Here is a 22,630-nt window from a genome sequence, read left to right as displayed (position 1 = left end):
AGAACTGAGGTAATATTGGTCTAGTAGGTTAATCTCTCTTCTAAGTTCTACGGAAGTGCGAAGCTCTCTTACAGAGAGCTTCTCAATCTAGTCCTAATAGGACTAGTGCCCTGTGCACGTGCTACGCAGGAACCATTCACTTTAACATAATACCCATTATTGAATATTAATTAATAAAACAATTATATATTCTCTTTATTAGGAATTAAAATTTATAAAATCAATTAGATTTTTCAGCTTTCAAAGACATTACACCATATGCATTCAGAAAAAAATGTATTTTATTCTCTTTCTCTAGCATTCCCCTCTTCTTTGCTTCAGCACGATATATTAAGCATTATTTCTTAAAGAATCAGATTCCTATGACTATTATCAAGAGTATTAATGATATCATGCAGTATCAGGCAAAGATCATGAGGCGCGGACAACAACGATTCTGGTGCATTCATCTGCGGAAGACGCCATATAGCTATTATACTCTCCTTTTATGTGTTGCAAGAAGGAAAAATTGGAGCTCATGGTGCTGGTTTGTACAGGAAGTGGATTTCTTATTTTGATGATAATTTGTTGTTTGGATTGATATGCTGAGTTTGAATGAAGTGGTATTGTATTTGTGTTGAGAAGTATGAGTATGGGAGTCTCAAAGTTGTGTTTAGATAGTTCTTTCTGATGTCCGCATTTTAGGCTTGGTGATGCTGTTGTTGAAGGATCAAATTCATGAGGTGGAAGCAATTTTTATAGTAAGCCTCCACTCTAATATACGGATCTCACAAGGCTAATTCAGTATAGTTATTTCGTACGGTCATAAACTAGTGTGAGCCTAATGTATTGATAGCATACCGATAGAAGTAAGTTCCATAGTATAATAGCTAAGGAGATGAATTTTATAGAAGCAGAATCAATCTGAATAACTAGTGACTCTGGATCATATTAACTAGAAAGTCTGTAAACACCAAATATGACTCATATATAAAGGAGCATTTCGCAACATATCCCAACTTATATAAACTTCACGCTTTCTTGTTCAAGAAAAGCTTTTCTATTTCTGTTATTTCACTCCCAAAATATAGAACTGTGACTTCTTGTATCATTTCAATAAGGAACTAACCAGCCGCCGTTGTCATTTGCTATATGCATACCTAAACACATTCCCATTATCCCACCCAGCTACATATTATATAGCTACCTGAACTCCTCAACTAATAGCGATCTACGTGCCCCCTTAATACTTCTCTGTTATTTCCCATCTGAAAATTTAGCACACCCTTGCCAGAAGCCCTTCCCGGCAATTATAATTCGGCATCTTTACAGGACTGCCCCAATAGTATTCTCTTAGTCTCTCGAGTAAAATAGATTTTCTTATTTCTCGCATCATAACTTCGTGGTCTTCTACAAACGTTCTAGGCATTCAATCCATGTATTTACCTTCATAAGCCTTTAGAGTTCGCATTGATCTGCTATAATGCCCTAGTGGTTACAGAGAGGACCATCACAGCAATAACGCTCACTAGGAAAGAGATGATATTGCATATAGTCGTCTAGCATTAGATCATGACAAGTCACGGACTATTGTAGGTGGTATGTTGCAGTAAGATGCCGTTAGTCTGACTATCAAATCAACTCCTTAATGCCGGTTCATTACTGAAAATCCGTACCGCAACTATCCACGGTGATAGATAGTGACCACCAGATCTTCAGTGATACCTTGTCTTGTCACGGCTTGACTTCGTTGCGGTAAAATACATTAACTTCATAAATCTTTGTATCATGATGTAATTCTCACAAATATAAACTTTTAAACAGACACTTTTCCTAATGAATGTATTCATTCTGCAGTAGTAAACCTGTCGTTTACGCATCGCTTAGACATCGTGTTATTCTAGAACGACTTCCTCTTCTTATGTAGAGCATAACATCTAATAACTAGTAGCGTGCATGAAATTATTTTGACCGTTGCGTAAGAGATTCAATCTATCACATCAAGTACCTAGGTACGAATCTTGAAGCCTAGGTTAATAATTTAGTCACGATTTCACCCAATCCTATGTCAGCAAGAAATAGTAAGACGTTATGGATTCCTGTTTTGAGCGACTTCGCTTCCATTCCGATTGGCCGCAAAAAAGCCATCATGAACTCCCTTCATTGGTATCGCTGACATCACTATATCTTGGAGCTGATGAACTTATTGTTCACCCATAATATATCATACTCTTTAATAGTGTGATGCTATGTTCGAAATTGACCGCATTTCTTATTTGATATTCGGTTTTCCCATCGCATCGCCTAGCAAGAAACGCTTTTTCCTGAATATCACTGGTTCTATCCATCAAAACGACTAGAAGAACCTCGACTCAATTCACTCTCTCAAAAGAACCCTGCACTTCATCCATATCATACCTTCAAAAAAATATATTGAAAAAATAAAAAGAAATGGGTCTCCCATACAGCAAACAAATCCGCACCGCCTTCACCCAATCCCAAACCATGATACAACGAGTCCAAACCGAAGTAACCCCCCTCGTAGCAGCCGGCTACCCTTTAATAGCCTCGGGTTTCGAAGTCCTCAAAACGACAAAAAATATCGCGATATTACTGGCTGTAGTACAGGTATATACTGCGATTATGTTGACGATTATATTAGGGGTTTTGGTGGTGTTGCTTGTGGAGGTGGATCCGGAGTTGGACGGGGAGAGGAGGAGGTGGGTTAGTCCGGTTTTGAAGGGGTTTGTGGGGTGGATGGTGAGGTGGGGGGGTTGGGTGGAGTGGGTCGGGAGGGTAGTGGTTGTGGGGTGTGTGGCGGGGCTGGGGGTCGGGGTTTGGAGGAGGGGGAGAGAGGGGGAGAGGAAGAGGATTAGGGAGGTTATTGTTGAGGGGGAGGGTGAGGGTGAAGGTGAGGAGGATAGAAGTGAAGGTGACGGGAAGAAGGAAGATGATAATGGAGATGAAGATCATGATGCTATGGATGATGTAGGGAAATAAAGGGATGATTGATTGCCTACTACATTTTCATATTTATCACACATTTATAATGTTCACGCAATAATTTTTGCCGGTCTTAATAATGATGACATCACTACTTAGTGATGAGTGATTAATTATTGATCAACGGAGAGTTCTCCGAAATCAAGGTGCTGGAGAGTCTATGATATGTAACAAGATAGTGGGATATAACCACTAACCACCATATATATACTCAATGCAGCATGCATTAGAACATTAATCTTAGCATAAATCAAAGTGTAGAGATTTCGTAGAGATTTGTAGACCCTTAGTGACGATATGAAAGAACACTGGGTTTAATGGGAATAAAATCGGGGGGTGACTGAGCAACAAGAGTTTTGAAATGTTTGTATTATTTTGGTCAAGAGTACAGAAGTCACACAAGCGACAATTATAAAAGGAGAAAAATATGAACTGTGATAATATAGTAAAGAGAGGTGACAAGAAAGGAGAACAAATGCTAAAATAAGTGAAATGGAAAATTATACGTTTATAGAAGTAAAGAAACAAACTCTCTGTGAAGGATAGAAACCAATTCCGTGTATATCTCTCAACTTTGCTGCTTCCAACCTCAACCCCCTACTGTCTTTCCTCTTCTCCTCCATCCCATCATATTTCTAGAAATACTTACACAAAATCCTCCTAATGCCCTCCACCCTTACCCCTAAATCCCCACCTCATCTGATGCGCAATCATAATCTTAACATCAAGTTCCTCCGCCCACTCCCAAACCAATCCCGGATTTTTCTGGAATCCCCTGGCTACAATCGCCAAATCCAATTCCGTCTCTCCCTTCTCCTCTTCCCCGGAAACCCCTGTCTCCCCACCTTTCCCCGTCAAAAGTGCCTCCGCCTGTTTCCCACTAGCAATAATCCCCACCGCACCAACCAACATCCTATCCCCCACCGCCCTCTTAATCTCCTTCGCAAAAGGAGCCTGATATCCAGGACCCGCTGTAATCTTCTGCGCAGGGTGATTAGCCCCCGAACTAACATCCATAAGATCGATTCCCTTATCCGCCAAAATCTGCGCCAAACGTGCTGAATCTGCTACTTTCCAGCTGTCTTCCTCAAATCCCTCATAATCTAACCAATCCGTCGCACTAATCCTCAAGAAAAGCGGCATTGTATCCGGGATATTCTGACGGGTAAGTTCGACAATTTCGAGGGTTAAACGAATTCTATTCTCGAAACTACCTCCATATTGATCTGTTCGCTTATTAGAAACCGGAGAGCAAAATTCATGGAGAAGATATCCATGCGCATTATGAATTTCGATGACGTCGAAACCAGCCTTCAATGCTCTTTCAAGAGCTGCTACCCATGCGGTTTTAAATGTTTGGATGTCCTCCAAAGTCATTGCCGTGGGCACACAATGATTTCCATCAAACGGAATCGCACTTGGTCCTTTAACATTGTTGGGCCATCCACCTGCTTCTGGAGTAGCGATTGCAGCGCGATCGAGCCAGGGTGCTACCATACTGGCTTTTCTACCCGCATGTCCTAATTGAATGCCTATTTTCTGACCTTGGGAATGCGCAAAGTCGACGATTTCTTTTAATTTCTCGCCCTGAGAGTCTTGCCAAAGACCACTATCTTCGGGTGTGATACGTCCTTCGGGTAATACGGCAGTAGCTTCTACCATTGAGAGACCGGGGCCTCGAGAAATTATACCCCCGAGATGGGCCATGTGCCAGGGTGTGAAATGACCGTTAGAAGCGGAGTATTGACACATTGGGGAGAGCATGATGCGGTTTTGGAGATTGAGAGAGCGGATTTTGAGGGGGGTGAAGAGTTTGGGTGGATTGGGGGAGAGGGCTGTGCCAGAGGGAGGAAATTGGAGTGGAGTGTAAAAAGAGACCTTACTGATATTAGCAATTTGTATTTGAGAGAGTGAGAAAGAGAGGACCTACGCCTGGGGCAGGGGTGTTGCGAAGACCTGGGCGTGGGGTACTGGTACCACATGGAACACCATGCTGGGGATGGGGTGTTGGTGTTGACATTTTTGTTTGGTGTTATTGTTTGAATCTATTGATTTGTTTTTCGGGAACTAAATCTTTTGATTTAAAAGATCAATTACAAAACTCGAGAATCTTTCAAACTTAAGTATTTTCTTCCATACAAAGAAACTGTTTCCCTCTCCCTCCCCCGCACTCACTTGATGTATCAGATCATGACATCACATCTTCCTCTGGGCACTCTCCAAATTTTGATGAGTAACAAATGTGCATGATGCAGTGTACTCTAATTCGGTTTCGTACGCCGCGAGCTTGCCCAAGGTTCTCGTAAATCATCTAGATTATTTGATGGAACGATTTCGTGAGATGTTACCAATGACATTAGTAATCTTGTTGCAGCAACCTAACCGAAAGCATTGAAATCCGATTTAGCATTTTGCCCGATGAAGCTCGAAACATTCTTCTGCTTAACTCAAATACCGAGCCGAGAATTCTCCGAAATATATCATAATCATTTTATAAGTAGATTGCGGTTACTTATTATTATAACTCTATTTAAATTATATATATATAAAGCGCAAAATTTATCATTTAATAAGTTTCACGAATTCATATTAATCTGCTTCGTGTGACTTAGTACTACGATCTAATTGAAAACACAGTCAACCCCAGCAAAAACCTCAAGCTCCATAGCCCACAACGAGGTGTTCCATGGGATATCGATAATAAGCTAGCCTACAATCCGAACGCAGAAATTCCTATAACCATTGCAAAGCCGAGTTACATCTGCACCTATTAGTTTATACCACTTAACAAGCTTAAATACTAATAACTTCATCTCTTAATTAACTACGTAACTTCCTGCCTCCAAAAAGATTTGGAATCTTCATCTAATCTTACCACGCCAGTATCGAGGACTTAATATCCGATTCTCTGCTTTCTTGCTTACAGTACATTTACAAATCGCTAAAAGCGTACAAATCTATCTAGACATTTCTCTTCTACATCTCCCGAGAAACTCGACAAGAATTGAAAAATTTCGCGCAGATACATGGTCATATTGGCAAACAGGATATATTGTCTAAAAACTGTGTGTGATGACTCAATCAAAAATCCTCATATAATTCAGCTAGCTTTCAATCTATCTAAGAAACCTATAACGAGCGTACCAACCCTGAAGAGACGAGAACAAAGTGGGAAAGTCAATTGTGATGGCAACTATCGAAATGGTGTAGTCCAGATGTCGCATGACTCACCCGTGACCTAGGACCACGCAAGGGTAGTGATGTTGTGAGTATAATTGACGATATACCCATCTTTACAGCAGACGACATAACACAAGCCGTCTTTAAGCACAGCGTCAATGGCTGAACCTCCATCGATCGCGTCATTGCGTTGGCTCTCCGGCAACCATGCAGCCGAACCCTTCTCGTCGCCTCATTGGGCCCATACCCCTGAAATGGTTGTGCTACTGCTGTAGTAAACATGTTGTCTTTTGGTCTGTTTGTCGTATATAGCAGCAATATGTGGGCCGTTTGCGAAAGATTTTGCACTACTAATCTCCTGAGCTATCGAAACACGATTTTAGTTCAGAGATCCAATAAAAGAAGACATAATGCCAGTATTACCTTTATCAGTTTCTACATCAAAGACCCACAGTTTGCCAGTAATGTTCTGGAAAAAGACGAACCCTTTGCTAGTAGTAGGGATGGGTGCTTTACGTAAAGCAGGGCTAGATTATAATAAAGCATAATAAAAATACAACATCATTATTATATACTTTATTTCTTGAAAACAGCTCAATCATATCATTGAACTAATCAATACAATATGAAATATTTGAGATTATTTTGATATTTACTGTAACGATACTGTGCTGGAGGCAGCGGCTGCCTAAGGTTTGTCGGTTGGTAGTTATGGGTTAAGGCTTTATCACTGGTATTCACTTGGAAGTGAAGTCGTTACTAGATCAAGTAGAATGTAGGTAAACTAATTGATAAATAAATTGAGCACGAAGCTCCTAAACTATGAAACTATTCTAACTATATAATGAACGATAAAGGGAGCCCCCAGGAGCTTTCTGGCTCCTCAGGGCTCCTTATCACATGATTTCTGATGGTGCATGCGCATACGATCTTAAGGTGACCAAGATCACATACTAATTCGATGAAATCTGATCGTGTTTGCACAAGGCCTAAGCTCTCCTAATTAATCAGTTTGCTACCATCGTAACACCATCAATCCTAATGGTGAATCGTGACAGCTCCATCGCTTCAATATTGGAATATGAAGGTTTATATAATTAAGATGGATTCTCTTTATATAGAGCTTTATACTCAAGATCAAGATCAATCATTTAGTATACTCTATTATTAGTTACGAATTGCATTATTGTCATTACTTAAGTCCCTGCTTGACGTTTAGTTATAAACCACCTCGAGAGCCTAGAGCACTTCCATATTATCTAGACGGCAAACCTCGTAACATTATAGAATATATATAACCCCCCTTGCCGAGGCATTAGCATCAACGCTAGTGCTTTATGTGATCGATATCTCAACATTTAATAATTTTGATCTTGATCAAAAATAAATAAAATGAGTTCTCCTCGATCTACCCAATCATATAACTCATATGGTTCGTCCCCCTTCTCAAAATTTATTAATAAATCTATATTATATAAAGGGAGCTTTATTATTATATATTATAAAGTGGGTTTTGTTATTATATTTTATATAATTACATTTTGCCCAACCCTAGCCTAGTAGTATAGATAGCCGACTGTCTTAGTGCGGAATAATAAATTAAATTGATTGTTACGAGGTTTGCCGTCTAGATCATGTGGAAGTGCTCTAGGCTCTCGAGGTAGTTTATAACTAGATGTCAAACAGGGACTTAAGTAATGACAATGATACAATTCGTAACTAATAATAGAGTATACTAAATGATTGATCTTGAGCACAAAGCTCTATACAAAGGAAATCCATCCTGATTATATAGACCTTCATACTATACATCCCATCGCCTCCCATTATGTCCCACCGCCTATAGTTGAGTGATTCTAGGTGGGACAATATTGGGTCATGTGACCATAAGCTTAGTCACCTGAGTAGCTGTTAGGATTGGTCGTAACACTGATCTGTTCAATTTTAATATTCTTTAATGGGCAAATAAACAAATAAACTGAATGATTGGTTAGTGAGTAGCAATTTCTATCGGCACGGATGAAAAAAAAATGAACGGAAAAAGAAAAGGTGACCTGAATTTTAGAGCAGACTTTACGTCTTGTATAATAAAAGATACTATTTTTTGTTATCGGCAATCTCCACTGAGAGCGACGTCTACTAACATAGACAACATAGACAACATAGACAAGATGAATAATTCGAATGCCCGGTACCATATTGTTAGATATTGATGATTGCATTATTCAAATAGCTGTGATCTAGAGTATGAAATATGGAACTTTGGTTGTCATCAGTGGAAGAACAGGAGAAACATTTCGAACAAAACGACATGGTATTAATTGTAAATCCTTTCGAATACATATAAATCTCACTGATCCATTACATGATGACTTCATTGGTCACATCCTATTACCGTTAGCGATAGTTTCGAAAAGGACACCGGAAAATAAATCTTACCCTCTTCAACTCTTTAAATGGTAAACAGACACAGTTCTGTACACGAACTTCATCACCAACACCACACTCCTTACCCAAAATAGTAATACTTTGAACCTTAATCCCGTTCTTGATAATACTTGTGGTATGGCTGTTGGCTGGTGTAGGTGTTCCCTCAACACGAGCCCAAGCACCAACTCTGCTGTTCCATCCAATGATAGAATAGAGGACACAAGCATCATGCTTAATTTCAGCATCCTCCAAAACAATGGACTCCTTTACTCTAGCACCAGCCCCAATGACAGCACGTGGACCGATTGAAACGTTAGGTCCAAGTTTAGCGGTTGGGTCGACATGTGCAGTTGGATGGATGAATACAGGTCCGAGGATATTAGCGGATGGTTTCGCCAATTCCTTGGATCCAGTTTGTGCTGCCTTTTGGAGGTATAATGCGTTAGCTGGGATAGCTGAGCCAGCGGTTTTAATTTGTCTCCAAAAATCCTTAGTCTCATGAACGAAGAATTGTTTGCTGTCTGCAAGGTCGCTCAAAATATCTTGTTCTAATCTGAGAACTTCATTTTTTTGTACATCTTCTTCATCTTGGAAAAATGAGGAATCGAGGTTCTCGGAGGATGGATAAGAAACGAGACGTGGGCGGTCGGTACGGCGCTTGATGGCAGTTCTGATGGAAGGGAAGATGCATTCGGTTGCAAAGAGATAGACACCACAGTTAATCAAGTTCGAGATGTGCGACTCGGGCTTTTCAACGTAATGTAGAACTCGGCGAGTGTGTGAATCAGAAACGATGCAACCAAAGTTGCTAGCAGCATCCTCACTGACACGAGTACCAAGAATAACAGCTTCAGCATCTTTGTCCTCAAATAACTTAAGCATGTCATTCAATGGGAATGAACAGCACACATCTGCGTTAAGGACGAAGAAACGTTCTGGTCGCCCTTTAAGGATGGCATCTCTGAAATGATATAAACCTCCAGCAGTTCCCAAAGCTTGGTATTCCCTAAGGTAAACGATCTTAATTTGAGGGAATTCATGTGCGGCATCCTTAATGAAATCACGGAAAACCGATTCATCGTAGTACCCGATCATGCATACTTCTTGAATAGAGGGGACCTTTGCGATGGCGGTGAGACAGTGCCAAACGATGGGATGGCCAGCAACTTCGAAGAGGGGCTATGAATAAGCACAGTTAATTGATTTTCTGAGCAGGAGGGGTAGAAAATGAATATACCTTTGGCAGATCCAAGGACAATGGCCTAAAGCGGGTTCCTCTGGATGGTCCACCAACCTAGCCTCATCATCAGCCTTCTTTTCCTTTGCGCAATTGATTATTTTCATAGATTTACCAGAATAACGGCCTTTGTGGCTGCTTGAGCAGCACTACCTGGTCTTTCTCTGTGAGGGATTTGTAAAGACATACTAAATGATTGAATTGATGAAGATAATTCTATGGATGTTCTTTAATAAATCATCAAAATGACATGAACACCTGGCATTGGGTTCCTGAGTTGTGAGATTAATTTCGATGCTAACTCATGGCTTATTCCGTTGAGGGGCTGAGTTGGTCCGTGCAAATGGATAAAGTGCATAAAATGCATAAATAACATAAATAAGGTTAACACAAAATCATGTGAAGGTGAGCTAGTCTAGTGTGATACTCCACTTCCCCTGATTCTGTCTTCACTACAAGTAGACTTCATTCTCAACGGTAACTTGTTCAACAATCATTATTATGCTTCACTTACAGCATCAGACGATGGAAAATCAAGATAACAGGAGTATTAGGAAGCCTTTCTTTGGCCTCAGCTCCTCTTCCTATAGTTGATATCCATTATGCAAGAAGCCCACTCGAAAAAAAGCAAAAGCAAGAGCAAAAGCAAGCATCCCAACTGCCAACACCAATGCCATTGGAGAAATAAAGGTAGGCGCATTGAATGAACATGGGGAAAAAGCTAAGTACCGGTTCCGCGGAGTGATTAAAGTGAAGTTTGTCAACTTGTACTCAAAGCATCATTACCATCACCTGGAAATTCCTAAAGCTGGTAGCTCTTCCAGGATCAAGGTCTATTCAAAATGTACAGTTGCATATTTAAAATTCTATCAGATTCTCCGTCATCTATTGAATTTATTTGCTCAATCTTTGTAGGTTATAGAAATTTATCAGATTTGGCGGGGAAGATCATACAAACCTGATATTCATTTGAAAAGGTCCAAAGTAACATCAAACAAAAACAAATTAATCGATAGAATTACTATTATCCTGCCTTTTTCTGATCGGCAATTGCCAGGGCTGTTTTTACAATCTATTATTCTAGCTCTTTATTGGACAGAATTTTATTCACCTTCAAGGCTACATGCAAACACTCTACACTCGTCGCGTTTGTCCGCGAAAGTGTGAGAATATTTTTTTTCCTCTTTCAAATCTCTTTCACTCTTTCAATTTCAACTAATTCCTTGTGTTTTCCGCTCTATCCATCTTCTCCAGCTTCCGTAAAGCTACTTGCAGAAGTTTCGAACTTGTTACCATTGTTCTCTTTCTACATACTCTTTAGGTTGCTGCCTTGCAACAATCTGCTCCTGTCCAACAAGTTCCAGATTGGAAAGGTTATTCAATCTCCACTGGTCGTATCTGACCCAGATACATCTCGAGCCTTTCGCAAAGAAAGATCTCTCACCTTCGCTCTTAAATTTACAGAATCAAGTTCTGTGTTTGCCCTTCCATCTCAGACTTTTACAAGGTATGGCATTCCATCTTTTCAACTTCGCATCTTCTAGGATGCCGCACCACAGGATCTCAAAATTTCCATGCCTATGAATCTATAGATCGTTGCAGGTGCTGATACATGATGGGTGCAGAACGACGCCTGTGAGGGTTATATAATATATCCCCATCATGGCTTTCCGAATTTCTAGACAGCAAGTCGAAGAAATCACTTCAACACACGGTCAACTGTCAAGTCCTAATCGCACCAGACTTCTGACCAGCCCTACCAACGCCACACTTTCGAAGACCCCCCATACTATCAAACAAGAGACCTCCCATAGACCAGCACCTCGGACCTCTAAAGGCGTCAAGGAATATCGTCCCTCCTCAAATCCTCACTATCGGATCGACACTGATCAGGACCTTCGAGCTCCCTATCACAACGGTAAGATAGTGCAATCAATCAATCCTAACTTTGAGTCTGCACTAATAATGTGCTCTTTCCCAGATACTCACCGTCCATCCCATTACGCCTACCAAGAACCTGATACCCGTGACACAACTCCAAGTACTGACGGCATGTCGGGTTTTCATCGAATTGGCCTGGATTCAAAAGTCCTGATTGATGCTCTCAGTCAGTTGGGAAATTACGATGTCGCACACATCGTCGATCTCCCAAGGATTGCTTTAATTGGAGATCAAAGTGTCGGTAAATCATCGCTTATCAGCCTATTATCCGGGTGGTCCATACCCAAGAATAGTGGGTGCTGCACAAGATGCCCTGCCAATATTATAACCAAAGCAGCCGAGACTTGGTCTTGCACCATCTCCCTTCGTCAAAAGTATGGATATCGCAAAACAAAGACTGAAATCAAGGATCGGGATTTTACCAAGAATAATCTTTTCCCATCCTGGTTTGAGCAGGAACTGGTGGTTAAGGAATTCATCAAAATCACCGACAAGGAAAAGCTAGAAGATGCGATGATATGGGCACAGATTGCTCTGCTCAATCATAACCAGGACTACGAACAGTTCATCCCAGAAAATGGCAGCCGTTTTGTGAGCAAGAACACTAATACTGAGGCTGATGCCACACCGAATGTTGTAAAAGTCGAGATATCCGGCCCAGGACTACCCACCTTATCGTTTTTCGACCTTCCTGGTATTATTGCTAATACTCCCACGAATGATCAAAGATATCTGATCAAGTTTTTTGAAAACATCGCCAAAAAGTGAGTACTGCTCTTTCTCTAGCCAAGCCTTGTGTCTCCACATTTAACCAGCCCCAGTATATCTAACGTCTCGTAGATACATCCGAGCTCCCAATACTTTGATCATCTTCGTCATGACCATGTCTGTGGAAGCAGTTTTATCGAAAGCAAAAGCCCTAATTGAGGAAGAACGTGCTACTAATCGTTGTATGGGCGTCCTAACAAAACCCGATACACTTGTGGAGAAGGACGGTACTAAGGATTGGGAGAAGATCTTGGATGGTGAAGAGCATCGTTTAGGCCATGGATGGCGTGTAACTAAACAGCCTGGACCGAACTTTCAAGCGACTGAGAAGGACTTCCATCTCCAAGCATGTGAGGAAGAGAAAGAGTTTTTTAACAACAACAAGTTGTGGCAAGGCCCATGGTCTAAGTACAAAGATAGATGTGGAATTCCCAAAATTCAAAAATCACTTTCTCGCTTTCTTGCCGAATCAATCCGAAAAAGGTTAGTGATAAGCTTCATTCCAACTGTTTTAAGATTGAGCTAATGGTGTGTATGTAGCCTGCCTGATATAAAGATGAAGGTTCATAAGCGTAAGGCTACCATCACTCAAGAGCTCCAGGGCCTGCCCGAGGTACCCAATGAAAATGTGCAACTTCATGTAACTCGTCTTCTGCGTAACTTCAGTCAGAATGTGGAAAGGATGATGAATAGCGAACAAAATTTATCCGATACAACTTTCCATGGATCTTGGACCAAACTTTCTCGCCAATTTCACGAGTTGATATTACACAACAAGCCAAAGATCACCCTCGCGGATAAATCGGATAGATTGATGGTTGAAGTTATCGATCTTGAGAACGAAGATGGTGAAAGTAAGCAAGAGCCTGTACCTGAAATTTGTAAAAAACGCGGATACAATCAGATGGTCAACGAAGACGGATCGAATTCAGGCGACCAAACACCAAGTACTCCTTTTGGGGTCAAATCGGAGACTCCCATCCCTCATACTTCACGACAGATTGCCAATTACCGTAAGAATCCTTTCAGGAACACCATCTTCGAAAGACATGCACATTACGGCTCAGGTTTCACCAGTATTGCTGACATACGCACACAAATAGAAAACCATACTTACATGGGCCTCCCTGATATGGTCAACACACCAGTCTACAAACATTTCTGTCAAAAGGCTGTTCGTGATTGGAAGCCTCCCGTCCAACAACTGCTTCATGGAGTTATTGGTCTGTTACGATCTGAGATTGAAAAGAGTGCGGATAGAATCTTGGGTCCATTCAGACAGACGGATCTTTACAAGCAATCCATCATCATCCTTCGAGGATGGATTGAGGAGCTTTCCAAGGCACAGCGAGATGCACTCGATGAACTGTACGAGCTCGAAACGTACAGTCCTTTCACCACGAACCAGGAAGAGATCCAGAAGACGAAACAAAGTGAGAAGTTGGGTCTTCAAAAAGTTCGTCACAAAATTCGTGCTACTCGTTTTATCGATAAAGAGATATATATCAAATCCATAAAATTAAAGGCGAAGGAAACCGACGGAGAAAAGGCCTGTCTCGCGGAGAAGAGGAAGCACGTAGAAACGGTCAAGCCTGAACAATTGGGGAAGGACAACTTCCAAAATGAAATTGATGTCGCAGCCTACCTCCGAGCATACTATATTGTGGCCGGTAAAAGATTCATTGATAGTACTTGTATCAGTATTAACAACCGTTTATTTCGCCATGTCAAAGACAACATCACAGATCTTCTCGAAACCAGACTAGGTGTTAACCACCCCCAAAATGGTAAGAGAACCCTTCTGCAACTTTTTAGGGATTTTGCTAACGAAAATAAACATAGGTCTTAACAAATGTGTAGAACTTATGGAAGAAAATTCCGAAATTGGTGCAAAACGTCAAAAGCTCCAAAACGAATTGAAGGAACTCGAAGCCTTTGAAGTCAGGTTTGGGCAGCTTATCAAAGACAGAATCGGAGATGATGAGGAGTCTAGTACCACACCTGCGGTTGAGGAGGAAAATAATCGATCGGAGAGTGAGGGTCTCGAGCATTCAGGATACCGTCATCAAAGCCCGGTCTCAGATTTGTTACAACGTCGCCGCGGCATGCACAAGCATGACGATGACAAGCGCGAGGCTGAGAATGTCGATTTAGCAGATTCTGAGGCTTGAAACAATGCCAGAATTTGTGCCATCACTTCATTACCAGGCCGCATCTGTTCTTTAGCACGACAATCGTTTTCTTGCCATACTCTACCGACATCTGGCTTCACCCACTCATTATTCTATGCAAGTTCATTCGTACGATCTAGTTATTCTCGTCTAGACTCTTTTCATCACACAAATTGCCTTCTACTCGCCATCTGCACTATCTCGTTTAGCTAGGTCCTTTTACCCACTCAAAACCTGTTCCTTTATCTGGGGTACAAATCACGAATACTGCAGCAACTGCAATGACCAATCACGACTTTCCCTGTAACGACAATCATATTTTTGATTAAATTCAGCTACCACATCCTGTGAATCATACTTTTCCTTCCCGAGTTGTTCAGTACACCACCAAACTTGTTCACAATGTACCACACGGAGCTCTTACTTACAACCTCCAATACTTGCAACACCCTCTTCTTTTTCTTTTTCTTCTTCTTCATCAAATAAACCGACTCGATCGATGTCACACGCAAACCTCACATCAGATTCCTATCACATCCACATCCTCGAATTTCTTCACCGCCAAGAAAAATACGATTTCTCCCCGCTAACTCATTGAATGATACATACACATTTCTTTTACTTTTTGTTTTGTTGTCTTCGGCTATTTGTTTCCTGTTGTTTACCTTCAAAGGTTTCACGTTATGTTATCAATGATATTTCCGCAACGAAGAGGCGCGCGGGGGACTAGTGAAGAAATTTGGAAAGATGGAAGAATCACGAATGTGATTGAGATTGGGATTGGGATTTTTATGTGTAATTTTTTTTTTACCTATCTATCTTGATAAGTCTCTCTAGAATGAGTAGAAATAATAGAAGAATGAAAGCATGAGTGAATAAAACAATGGAAAACTGAATACCTGTGTAAGGAGTATCGCGATCTTAGTTTGAATGTGAATATGAATGGGATTGTGATGGAGATGGAGATGTGAATGTTCTTCTTTGGGTTAAATAGGTTAATGGATAGAAAGGCAGGTAGGTAGTTAGAACTTCGTGTTTGCTAGAAGACGATCTTACCATTGGTTTTTGTCCGTGATATTCAATATTTTATCTCCCAATTACCTCCTCTGATCTTATCTTTAGATAATACCTTAAATTTATAGAGATTTACAGAGGGATATAAGGATAGGTAGTTTGAAAGGGTGAAATTCTTAATTCAGCGAATCTTAGATCTGGGAAGCGCTACATACATACATACGGCAGAAAGAAAGCAAATGGGTATATCATCTCGCTCTCTCCCGCTCTTTGTTAAATTCATATGAAAAAAGAAGCAAAGTCGTGATATCGTAATATTTGTGCTGTGAACCTTGATGCGACACCCTTCAACATTCCAGCTATGACTATGCTTCATACACATTGCAATTCCATATTCCCCTTCATTTTAGAGCAACACAGTTTAGAGCAATAATCATCCATCTATTACTCCTCCGCCGCAGCTTGAGAATATATAGCCATGTGACCAATATTCTTATAACTACCAACTTTAGGTGCAGTATCCTTCAGTGCAGCCAAACTACCCGGAACAGGTCTAGGAGCAAAATCATCTTCTTGCCATGGACTACGACAATAAACACAAGTAACGGGTCCACCTCGCTTGCTAGCTTTCCATTGAGCAAAACAATCTTTGTGAAAATTTTGACCACAAGCTGCTTTACACCAGACGATCTCTTCAGTAGCGGGATCCATGTCAAAGACACAGATAGGACATTCACCTTCGATAGGTTTGCGTTTGCCATTGTATATAGTTTCATCCTCAGGCTCGTTGTGGTCATGTCCGTCAGGGGCACGTGTGACCGGTGCGTTGGACCAGATGTATTCGAGTTCATGAGATAAGAATGCTTGTTGATAGCAGAGATACATTGGTGCTTTGTAGATGATGATTAATGCATCTATATTGAATTAGTATTAGACGTGACGTGGAGTATGAAAATACTTACAATTGATATGCTTGCATTTCTGACCACGAGTTCTCTGATTTCTTGTTAGCATGGTATTGAGAAAGGAAGAGAAGAAAATCACTTACTGCATCCATACAAGTACAACTTGGGGAACGTCCAATCTTGGTTTGATAAATATTACCAGTACTACCAGCAATATCGAAATCCTCACGTTCTTTTCCTTTCACATCAACAACTCTCTGTCTATTTAACATAAACATCCGCTCCTTTCGAATCCGCTTAACCTTATCCTTAAACTTGGCATCAGGCTCTGGAATAAATTCTCTCTCACGTCTCTCTCCAGTACGTGTATCAATATTCTGGTAAATGATAACTTCGGAAGCAAGTTGACCTTCAATCACAACATCTGGACTCTTTTCCTTCTTAGCTCTCTTTTTCTTGGGCGGTGCATCAGAAGTAGTAGAAGGGCCAGCTTCAACAGAGGGGATGGGAACAATGGGAGCATCGGGTTCAGTGATCAATTTTCCATCATCGGATGCTTGAAGACGTGCTACTAAGTCTGCTTTCTTTCCAGTTTTGGGAAGTTGACGTCGTTCAAGCTCGGCTCTTAATTGAGTGACTAGATATTGACTCCAGTCAACTGCTTCGGCATTTTCATCTTGTTCAATGGGGCGTTTAGGAGGCATGATGAATTGATGGAATGGTTTAATTATGGAAGGTGTGATATGTGGACGTGAAATGATGGCAGTAAAATGAAATAAAGAACGATGCGACCGTGGAATTGGAATGAGAAGATGTGAATGAGAATATGAAAATGAATAAGAAATCAAGGAAAAGGAAGATTTTCGATGGAATATCATGAATTACTTATACGTTTTCATTGAAAGATGTCCTCAATAGAAGACCAAGAACTTTGGAGTATCTCATACAGAATGAAATGTTTTTGGATTAATGGATTAAAGTGGTAAAAGATCTCGGGGAGACGTGTGAGATGTGGCAATTGTGGAGGTTGCCTGAAATAACCCCACTTTTATACAGGCAGAAGTGCTGGATTTGGCACGAATTTGGAACGAGACCTCGTGATTTGGTTAGTTTTTGGATGAGTCAGCCGGCTGGCTGGTGTGTTGTTGAATTTAACTTCACTCGGTTTAATTTGAAGGGAGTGAGGTTTAAAAGTGAAGGCATCACCAACCCGAATGTTTTTATGGAGGATCATGTTTGAGCATTCTATTGCATTCACTTGAAATTCCCGGATGAACTAATTAATTCAACTTGTCATAACACAGCGTACTCAGAACTATTCACATACTCCGTACAATTGATTTGTTTGTGCCATTCTTTTCCTGCTTTTCTTCCCTTTTTCCCTTTCATCCTTCTCCTACGTTATGACCAGAACTCTTACTTCAAGTAAACATTGTCAGTTGAGTGTAAGCTCTAGTTATGAAGTCAGTAATAGGTAGGTAATTTGCTATCTCTTCCCTTCCGCGAATTATTGTGCTAACCAACTTCTTTCAATGGCTTTGTTTAAGACTTTAAGCACAGACGTGTTTTTGGAGTTACTTGGAGTGTTTGTTCGAATTCATATGCTACCTCTGAATCAAGTTCATTTTCTGCTTCATCATCTTCATCAATCTTTTCTTCCGCATCATTCGCCTTTACTTCAAGCTCTAATTCAACTACTACTGTGTCCAGCTTCTCAAACACTTCAAAATCTGCCAACCCTTCTAAAACTTCAACTCGTCCGAAAGGGAAAGCTAGGAAGACTGCCAAGAAAGTAAAGGTTTCTACCAGGCAGGTTCATGGCTTGATCGTCGTCATTATCAGTACCAGAGATTTGGTTGAACAAGCAAAGCTTATCACTGACCAGAGGGAGATGAATATCACATTTCGTTCCGTCATTCGCTGAGTGGCTGAGCGAGCAATTAATTCTCGTAAATGATTCTCAAAGTGGTTTCAACAAGCTCGTGCTGAGGATGAGGAGGTCAACGCACCGCATGAGCATTTTCTTGGAGTGCTAGAAGCTATTTGGAAATTTTAAAGCCGTGTTACGAAAGCGTCGAGACAAATTATGGAAAGTTTGTCCACGCAAAACTTAGACCAAAGGAAAATTTGCATATCCCAGCTAATATTTTCGTCATGTTGGATGTGGAAGGTATTGCCGATGAATGCCTTCCTGCTTCTGGAATCGAACCAAGAAGCTCCAAAGCCCACCATTAAATTCACTTCATTGAAAATACACGAGCTGGATGTGGATCCTGAAATTGATATACTTTTCATTGCGTTTTGCCTCTTTGAAGATTTTCTTGAGATTCAAGGTTTTGTCAAAGATACTTAGAGATATGGCAGGATATTCATAACTCTGTCGGGCACAGTCCAGTTTCTCCCATGGAATATACCTGGCTCTCGACCATCCACGCTAAGGAAGTTGATGAGGCGGTTGATGCTCTAGCCTAGAATATGCAGCGAAAGGAGGTTAAAGTGGGAGTATCACGTATAGACCAACAATTCCAACCATATCTGAAACTTCCTCAGGACAATACACCATGACAATTCACGGGTGGTTTCCTAAGACAGCTCTTGAATTTTACAACGAGTTTGATTCCTTTTGGTTGCTATTCTTGCAGAGGTTTACCTTGCTATTTGGGTTGTAATGATTTCTGACATCTCCTAGCTCGAGCACTTCTATATTGCAAGATTTGTAGTGTGTGGTGATGGGGATTGGGTTGAGGGTGTGAGGGCTTTACGTGTTCAGGATATTTGGTGAGGATGGGGAAGATTAAGATGTGGCATGCGGGAAAGATGTTTACGGGGGCTCAAACTCCTTATGCTGAGATGTGGTCGATGAAGTTTACGGAGGTGGTAAAAAAATGAAACAGGCACTTGTGAAGGGGAGTGGTGAAAGCAGCAAGGAATGATATGAGCACTGGTGGAGTTGATTTGGAGGGAGAATGGACTATTTTGAATATCCTTTCCGGCATTCTATAAGTATAAGCTGAATAAAATCCCTAGTTAATTTATAAACAACAATTACATATTAATATATGATTCATACCTACTAGCTCCGCACCTCCTCACCTAAGCATTCACTCTCCTCTTTCTTCGCTAAGACTTTGCGGTTCTCTTTTACAACTACTTTTATCCGATAAGTCTAGTACCCTACTTTTGGACCACCTGTAACGATACTGTACTGGAGGCAGCGGCTGCTTGAGGTTCTTCTGGTTGGTAGTTGTGGGTTAAGGCTTTTATCACTGGTATTCACTTGGAAGTGAAGTCGTTACTAGATCAAGTAGAATATAGGTAAACTAATTGATAATTAAGTTGAGCACGAAGCTTCTATAACGTGGTTTATCAAGACCCTGTACATATCAGGACCCTGTACACTTTTACCTCAATTGCTCACATTCCATTGAAATAAAATTACAACAATACTATAAATTAGAATTAAATTACATACAATTCAAAGATCAACTAATGCTGGATCTAATTGACAAATTCGTGCATTATGTGAAGCACTACTACATTTGCTACATCGTCGTATAGTAGCTTGCCTCCTTGCTGAAGAATCACCATTTGTAAATTCATCGCATCGTATCTGATCTTCTACATTCTCTTGTTCTAATATATCATATCCATCTTCTACTGAAAGTACTCCTCCTTTTCGTATTAAAGCTTTTCTAGCTCTCCGACGTTTACTAAATGCTTCATTTGCTTTGCGGAGATTATGAACCTCAGCAGCTAAAAGCGTATTTGTATGAGCTAAAAGCTCTATACCCTTAGCTAAAGCTGCAATTGTTTTAAATATTGGAGTAGGTGAGCTTCTTTGATATTGAATAATACGACTTTTTATTAAAATGGATTGAGAAAGAGCTTCAATTGGATTATAAGATATTTGAGATTGCTATATATCAGGATCGGCTGATATTGATCTATTTGATAGAGTTTTTATTCGAATATCTAGCTTTGAAAGTACAATTTCCGGATTAAATAGGATTAGCCCAGCTCCGCGGAATCCAGCTTTATTATTTGATATAGATATTACTTCGATATATATAGCTTTGAAGGCTTGAAAGAACTCGGTTTTGGTAATATGAATGATATACGCCTTGATAAAGTTCTCGATTTGTCGACTATATAAATACTTTAAAGGATCAAAACAACTGATATCAAATAATTGAGTTAAATACAAAGAATGAGATGGTAAACTAAGTAATATAATGTTGTATTCCTTATAGTATTCCTAAAATGCTGGCGATTTATGACTTTTATATTCATCAAGCACTAGCATTCGATATCTACCCACTTTCCTACTTTCAGTATATTTGTTGAAGTGCTTAATCCATTCAAGACCTGTCTCATTATCTGTCTATCTATTGATAGTAGGTTTAATAAGCTAATCGTATAGTAAATCACTTTTGGTATACCAATTTGAAAGATGGTATTCGTCTTTTACTATCAAAAACGAAGGTATATTGTGACCTTCTCCATCAATACAAATAATCGCTGTAGCCCATTCTCGATTGCCTAATTATATAGCTTTGCTTTTTCCATATCGATCAACTTTAGTAACTATTATATGTAGTGATATTTGTCCTATTATAAAGCTTGTCTCATCGAAGTTGTAGAAATCGCAATCCAGAATACCATATTTGGCCTGTATATTCGATATCAATCGAAACCATCTTTCAATAAGCTCTGAATCTTCGTAAAGAGCTCTTTGAAAGTCATAAACACAATTAAAACACATCTTTAATTCTGTATATCGTTTCACAAAACGATAAGCCCAGAGCTTTCCAATCTTCTTTGCACTCTACGTTTCGAGTATATAATTCGCCATATCTTCCACATCACTTATTCGAGGACTAAACCCTCTTTCATCCATATCCAATATATATTGAAGAAGCGATTTCTCCTTCAATTCTGTCATTTTATGATTTGCTGATCAACGTTCAGTAAAAGGCAGAATTCCATTCATTCTAGAGGTAAAGGTAGTATGAGGTATATTATAGAGTTTTGCAGCTTTCCGAATACTCAAATTTTGAGATATACGAATAGCCTCAATAGCTAAATTGATTCGAGCTTCTTTTGAAGTAGTTTACATAATTAAATATTGATAAATCGCGTGTTGAAGTTGAAAGGTAATAATTGAGGTAAAAGTGTACAGGGTCCTGATATGTACAGGGTCTTGATAAACCACGTTATAGGAGCTTCGTGCTCAACTTAATTATCAATTAGTTTACCTATATTCTACTTGATCTAGTAACGACTTCACTTCCAAGTGAATACCAGTGATAAAAGCCTTAACCCACAACTACCAACCAGAAGAACCTCAAGCAGCCGCTGCCTCCAGTACAGTATCGTTACAGTCAGTTACTTTACTCATATTTTAGATGATTTCCTTATTTGATTCAATTGGCCTTTCATTACCTACCTAGTATGTTCATTTTCTATTTAATGTTTTTGTCGATTGGAAATAAGTAGATATCGATGGGTTGAGATGTTTTTAGAGGGGAGTAGGAATGGGGCATTTTTTGTGTTTGGATTTTGATGGGGATAGAGGGGTGAGGGGATTATTTTAGTGTTGTGGAGGGATAGGTACGTAGATAGAGAGATAAATAAATAGGATAAATAACATAAGATGCTAAAGAATAGGTTTGATTTTCTGTATATATACAGCTGCTTCACTTATTATGATTCCCGAGGTCCTTTCAGCCTCAAAATATCTCCAAGACCCACCTTACGGATCTTCCGAGGTTAATCCGATATCTATCCAAGTTCATATGATCAATTCTTTTATTGGTAAGAAACACGAACCTGTCACCAAAGCAAACATGAGCCTGACATTTTAGAGCTACTACCGCCTCGTCAGGTTTCTATCTTACAATTTCTACAGCCTTCTCATCAAAGCCTCATCAACTACCATTTCAGAGCAATCGCGCATTTGTTTTGAGATATCATAACTGAAATCTCTTATCTTTTATCTATTC

General features: G+C 40.1%; 9 protein-coding genes across 9 annotated transcripts; 5 read left to right on the top strand and 4 right to left on the bottom strand.

The window, feature by feature from the left end:
- Positions 1-2,070: 2,070 nt before the first annotated feature.
- SS1G_13457 (predicted protein) lies at positions 2,071-2,339 on the top strand (the record flags this gene model as incomplete). The annotated part of the gene is made up of 2 exons (XM_001585523.1): positions 2,071-2,145; positions 2,220-2,339. The coding sequence occupies 2 exons, from the start codon at positions 2,071-2,073 to the stop codon at positions 2,337-2,339; spliced, it is 195 nt and encodes a 64-aa protein (XP_001585573.1).
- Positions 2,340-2,430: 91 nt separating this feature from the next.
- Positions 2,431-2,979, top strand: SS1G_13456 (predicted protein; the record flags this gene model as incomplete). The annotated part of the gene is made up of 1 exon (XM_001585522.1): positions 2,431-2,979. One exon carries the CDS (start codon positions 2,431-2,433, stop codon positions 2,977-2,979), a length of 549 nt encoding a protein of 182 aa, XP_001585572.1.
- Positions 2,980-3,642: 663 nt separating this feature from the next.
- SS1G_13455 (hypothetical protein) lies at positions 3,643-5,002 on the bottom strand (the record flags this gene model as incomplete). The annotated part of the gene is made up of 2 exons (XM_001585521.1): positions 3,643-4,860; positions 4,913-5,002. The coding sequence occupies 2 exons, from the start codon at positions 5,000-5,002 to the stop codon at positions 3,643-3,645; spliced, it is 1,308 nt and encodes a 435-aa protein (XP_001585571.1).
- Positions 5,003-6,369: 1,367 nt separating this feature from the next.
- Positions 6,370-6,682, top strand: SS1G_13454 (predicted protein; the record flags this gene model as incomplete). The annotated part of the gene is made up of 2 exons (XM_001585520.1): positions 6,370-6,436; positions 6,546-6,682. The coding sequence occupies 2 exons, from the start codon at positions 6,370-6,372 to the stop codon at positions 6,680-6,682; spliced, it is 204 nt and encodes a 67-aa protein (XP_001585570.1).
- A 1,841-nt stretch (positions 6,683-8,523) lies between these two features.
- Positions 8,524-10,016, bottom strand: SS1G_13453 (GDP-mannose pyrophosphorylase; the record flags this gene model as incomplete). Its single annotated transcript, XM_001585519.1, has 4 exons — positions 8,524-8,550; positions 8,602-9,771; positions 9,830-9,886; positions 9,945-10,016. 4 exons carry the CDS (start codon positions 10,014-10,016, stop codon positions 8,524-8,526), a joined length of 1,326 nt encoding a protein of 441 aa, XP_001585569.1.
- A 1,475-nt stretch (positions 10,017-11,491) lies between these two features.
- Positions 11,492-14,709, top strand: SS1G_13452 (hypothetical protein; the record flags this gene model as incomplete). Its single annotated transcript, XM_001585518.1, has 6 exons — positions 11,492-11,747; positions 11,811-12,534; positions 12,611-13,021; positions 13,079-13,551; positions 13,642-14,325; positions 14,381-14,709. The coding sequence occupies 6 exons, from the start codon at positions 11,492-11,494 to the stop codon at positions 14,707-14,709; spliced, it is 2,877 nt and encodes a 958-aa protein (XP_001585568.1).
- A 1,458-nt stretch (positions 14,710-16,167) lies between these two features.
- Positions 16,168-17,332, bottom strand: SS1G_13451 (hypothetical protein; the record flags this gene model as incomplete). Its single annotated transcript, XM_001585517.1, has 3 exons — positions 16,168-16,637; positions 16,686-16,719; positions 16,772-17,332. The coding sequence occupies 3 exons, from the start codon at positions 17,330-17,332 to the stop codon at positions 16,168-16,170; spliced, it is 1,065 nt and encodes a 354-aa protein (XP_001585567.1).
- A 699-nt stretch (positions 17,333-18,031) lies between these two features.
- On the top strand, positions 18,032-18,552 carry SS1G_13450 (predicted protein; the record flags this gene model as incomplete). The annotated part of the gene is made up of 2 exons (XM_001585516.1): positions 18,032-18,102; positions 18,249-18,552. The coding sequence occupies 2 exons, from the start codon at positions 18,032-18,034 to the stop codon at positions 18,550-18,552; spliced, it is 375 nt and encodes a 124-aa protein (XP_001585566.1).
- Positions 18,553-21,453: 2,901 nt separating this feature from the next.
- Positions 21,454-21,570, bottom strand: SS1G_13449 (hypothetical protein; the record flags this gene model as incomplete). The annotated part of the gene is made up of 1 exon (XM_001585515.1): positions 21,454-21,570. The coding sequence occupies one exon, from the start codon at positions 21,568-21,570 to the stop codon at positions 21,454-21,456; it is 117 nt and encodes a 38-aa protein (XP_001585565.1).
- Between the last annotated feature and the right edge of the window lie 1,060 nt (positions 21,571-22,630).

Source organism: Sclerotinia sclerotiorum, genomic scaffold (genome assembly GCF_000146945.2).
Source record: "Sclerotinia sclerotiorum 1980 UF-70 scaffold_25 genomic scaffold, whole genome shotgun sequence".
Classification (NCBI taxonomy): Eukaryota; Fungi; Ascomycota; class Leotiomycetes; order Helotiales; family Sclerotiniaceae; genus Sclerotinia; species Sclerotinia sclerotiorum.
The sequence above is the reverse complement of the archived record's forward strand: the minus strand, read 5'-3'. Positions and strand labels throughout refer to the sequence as shown.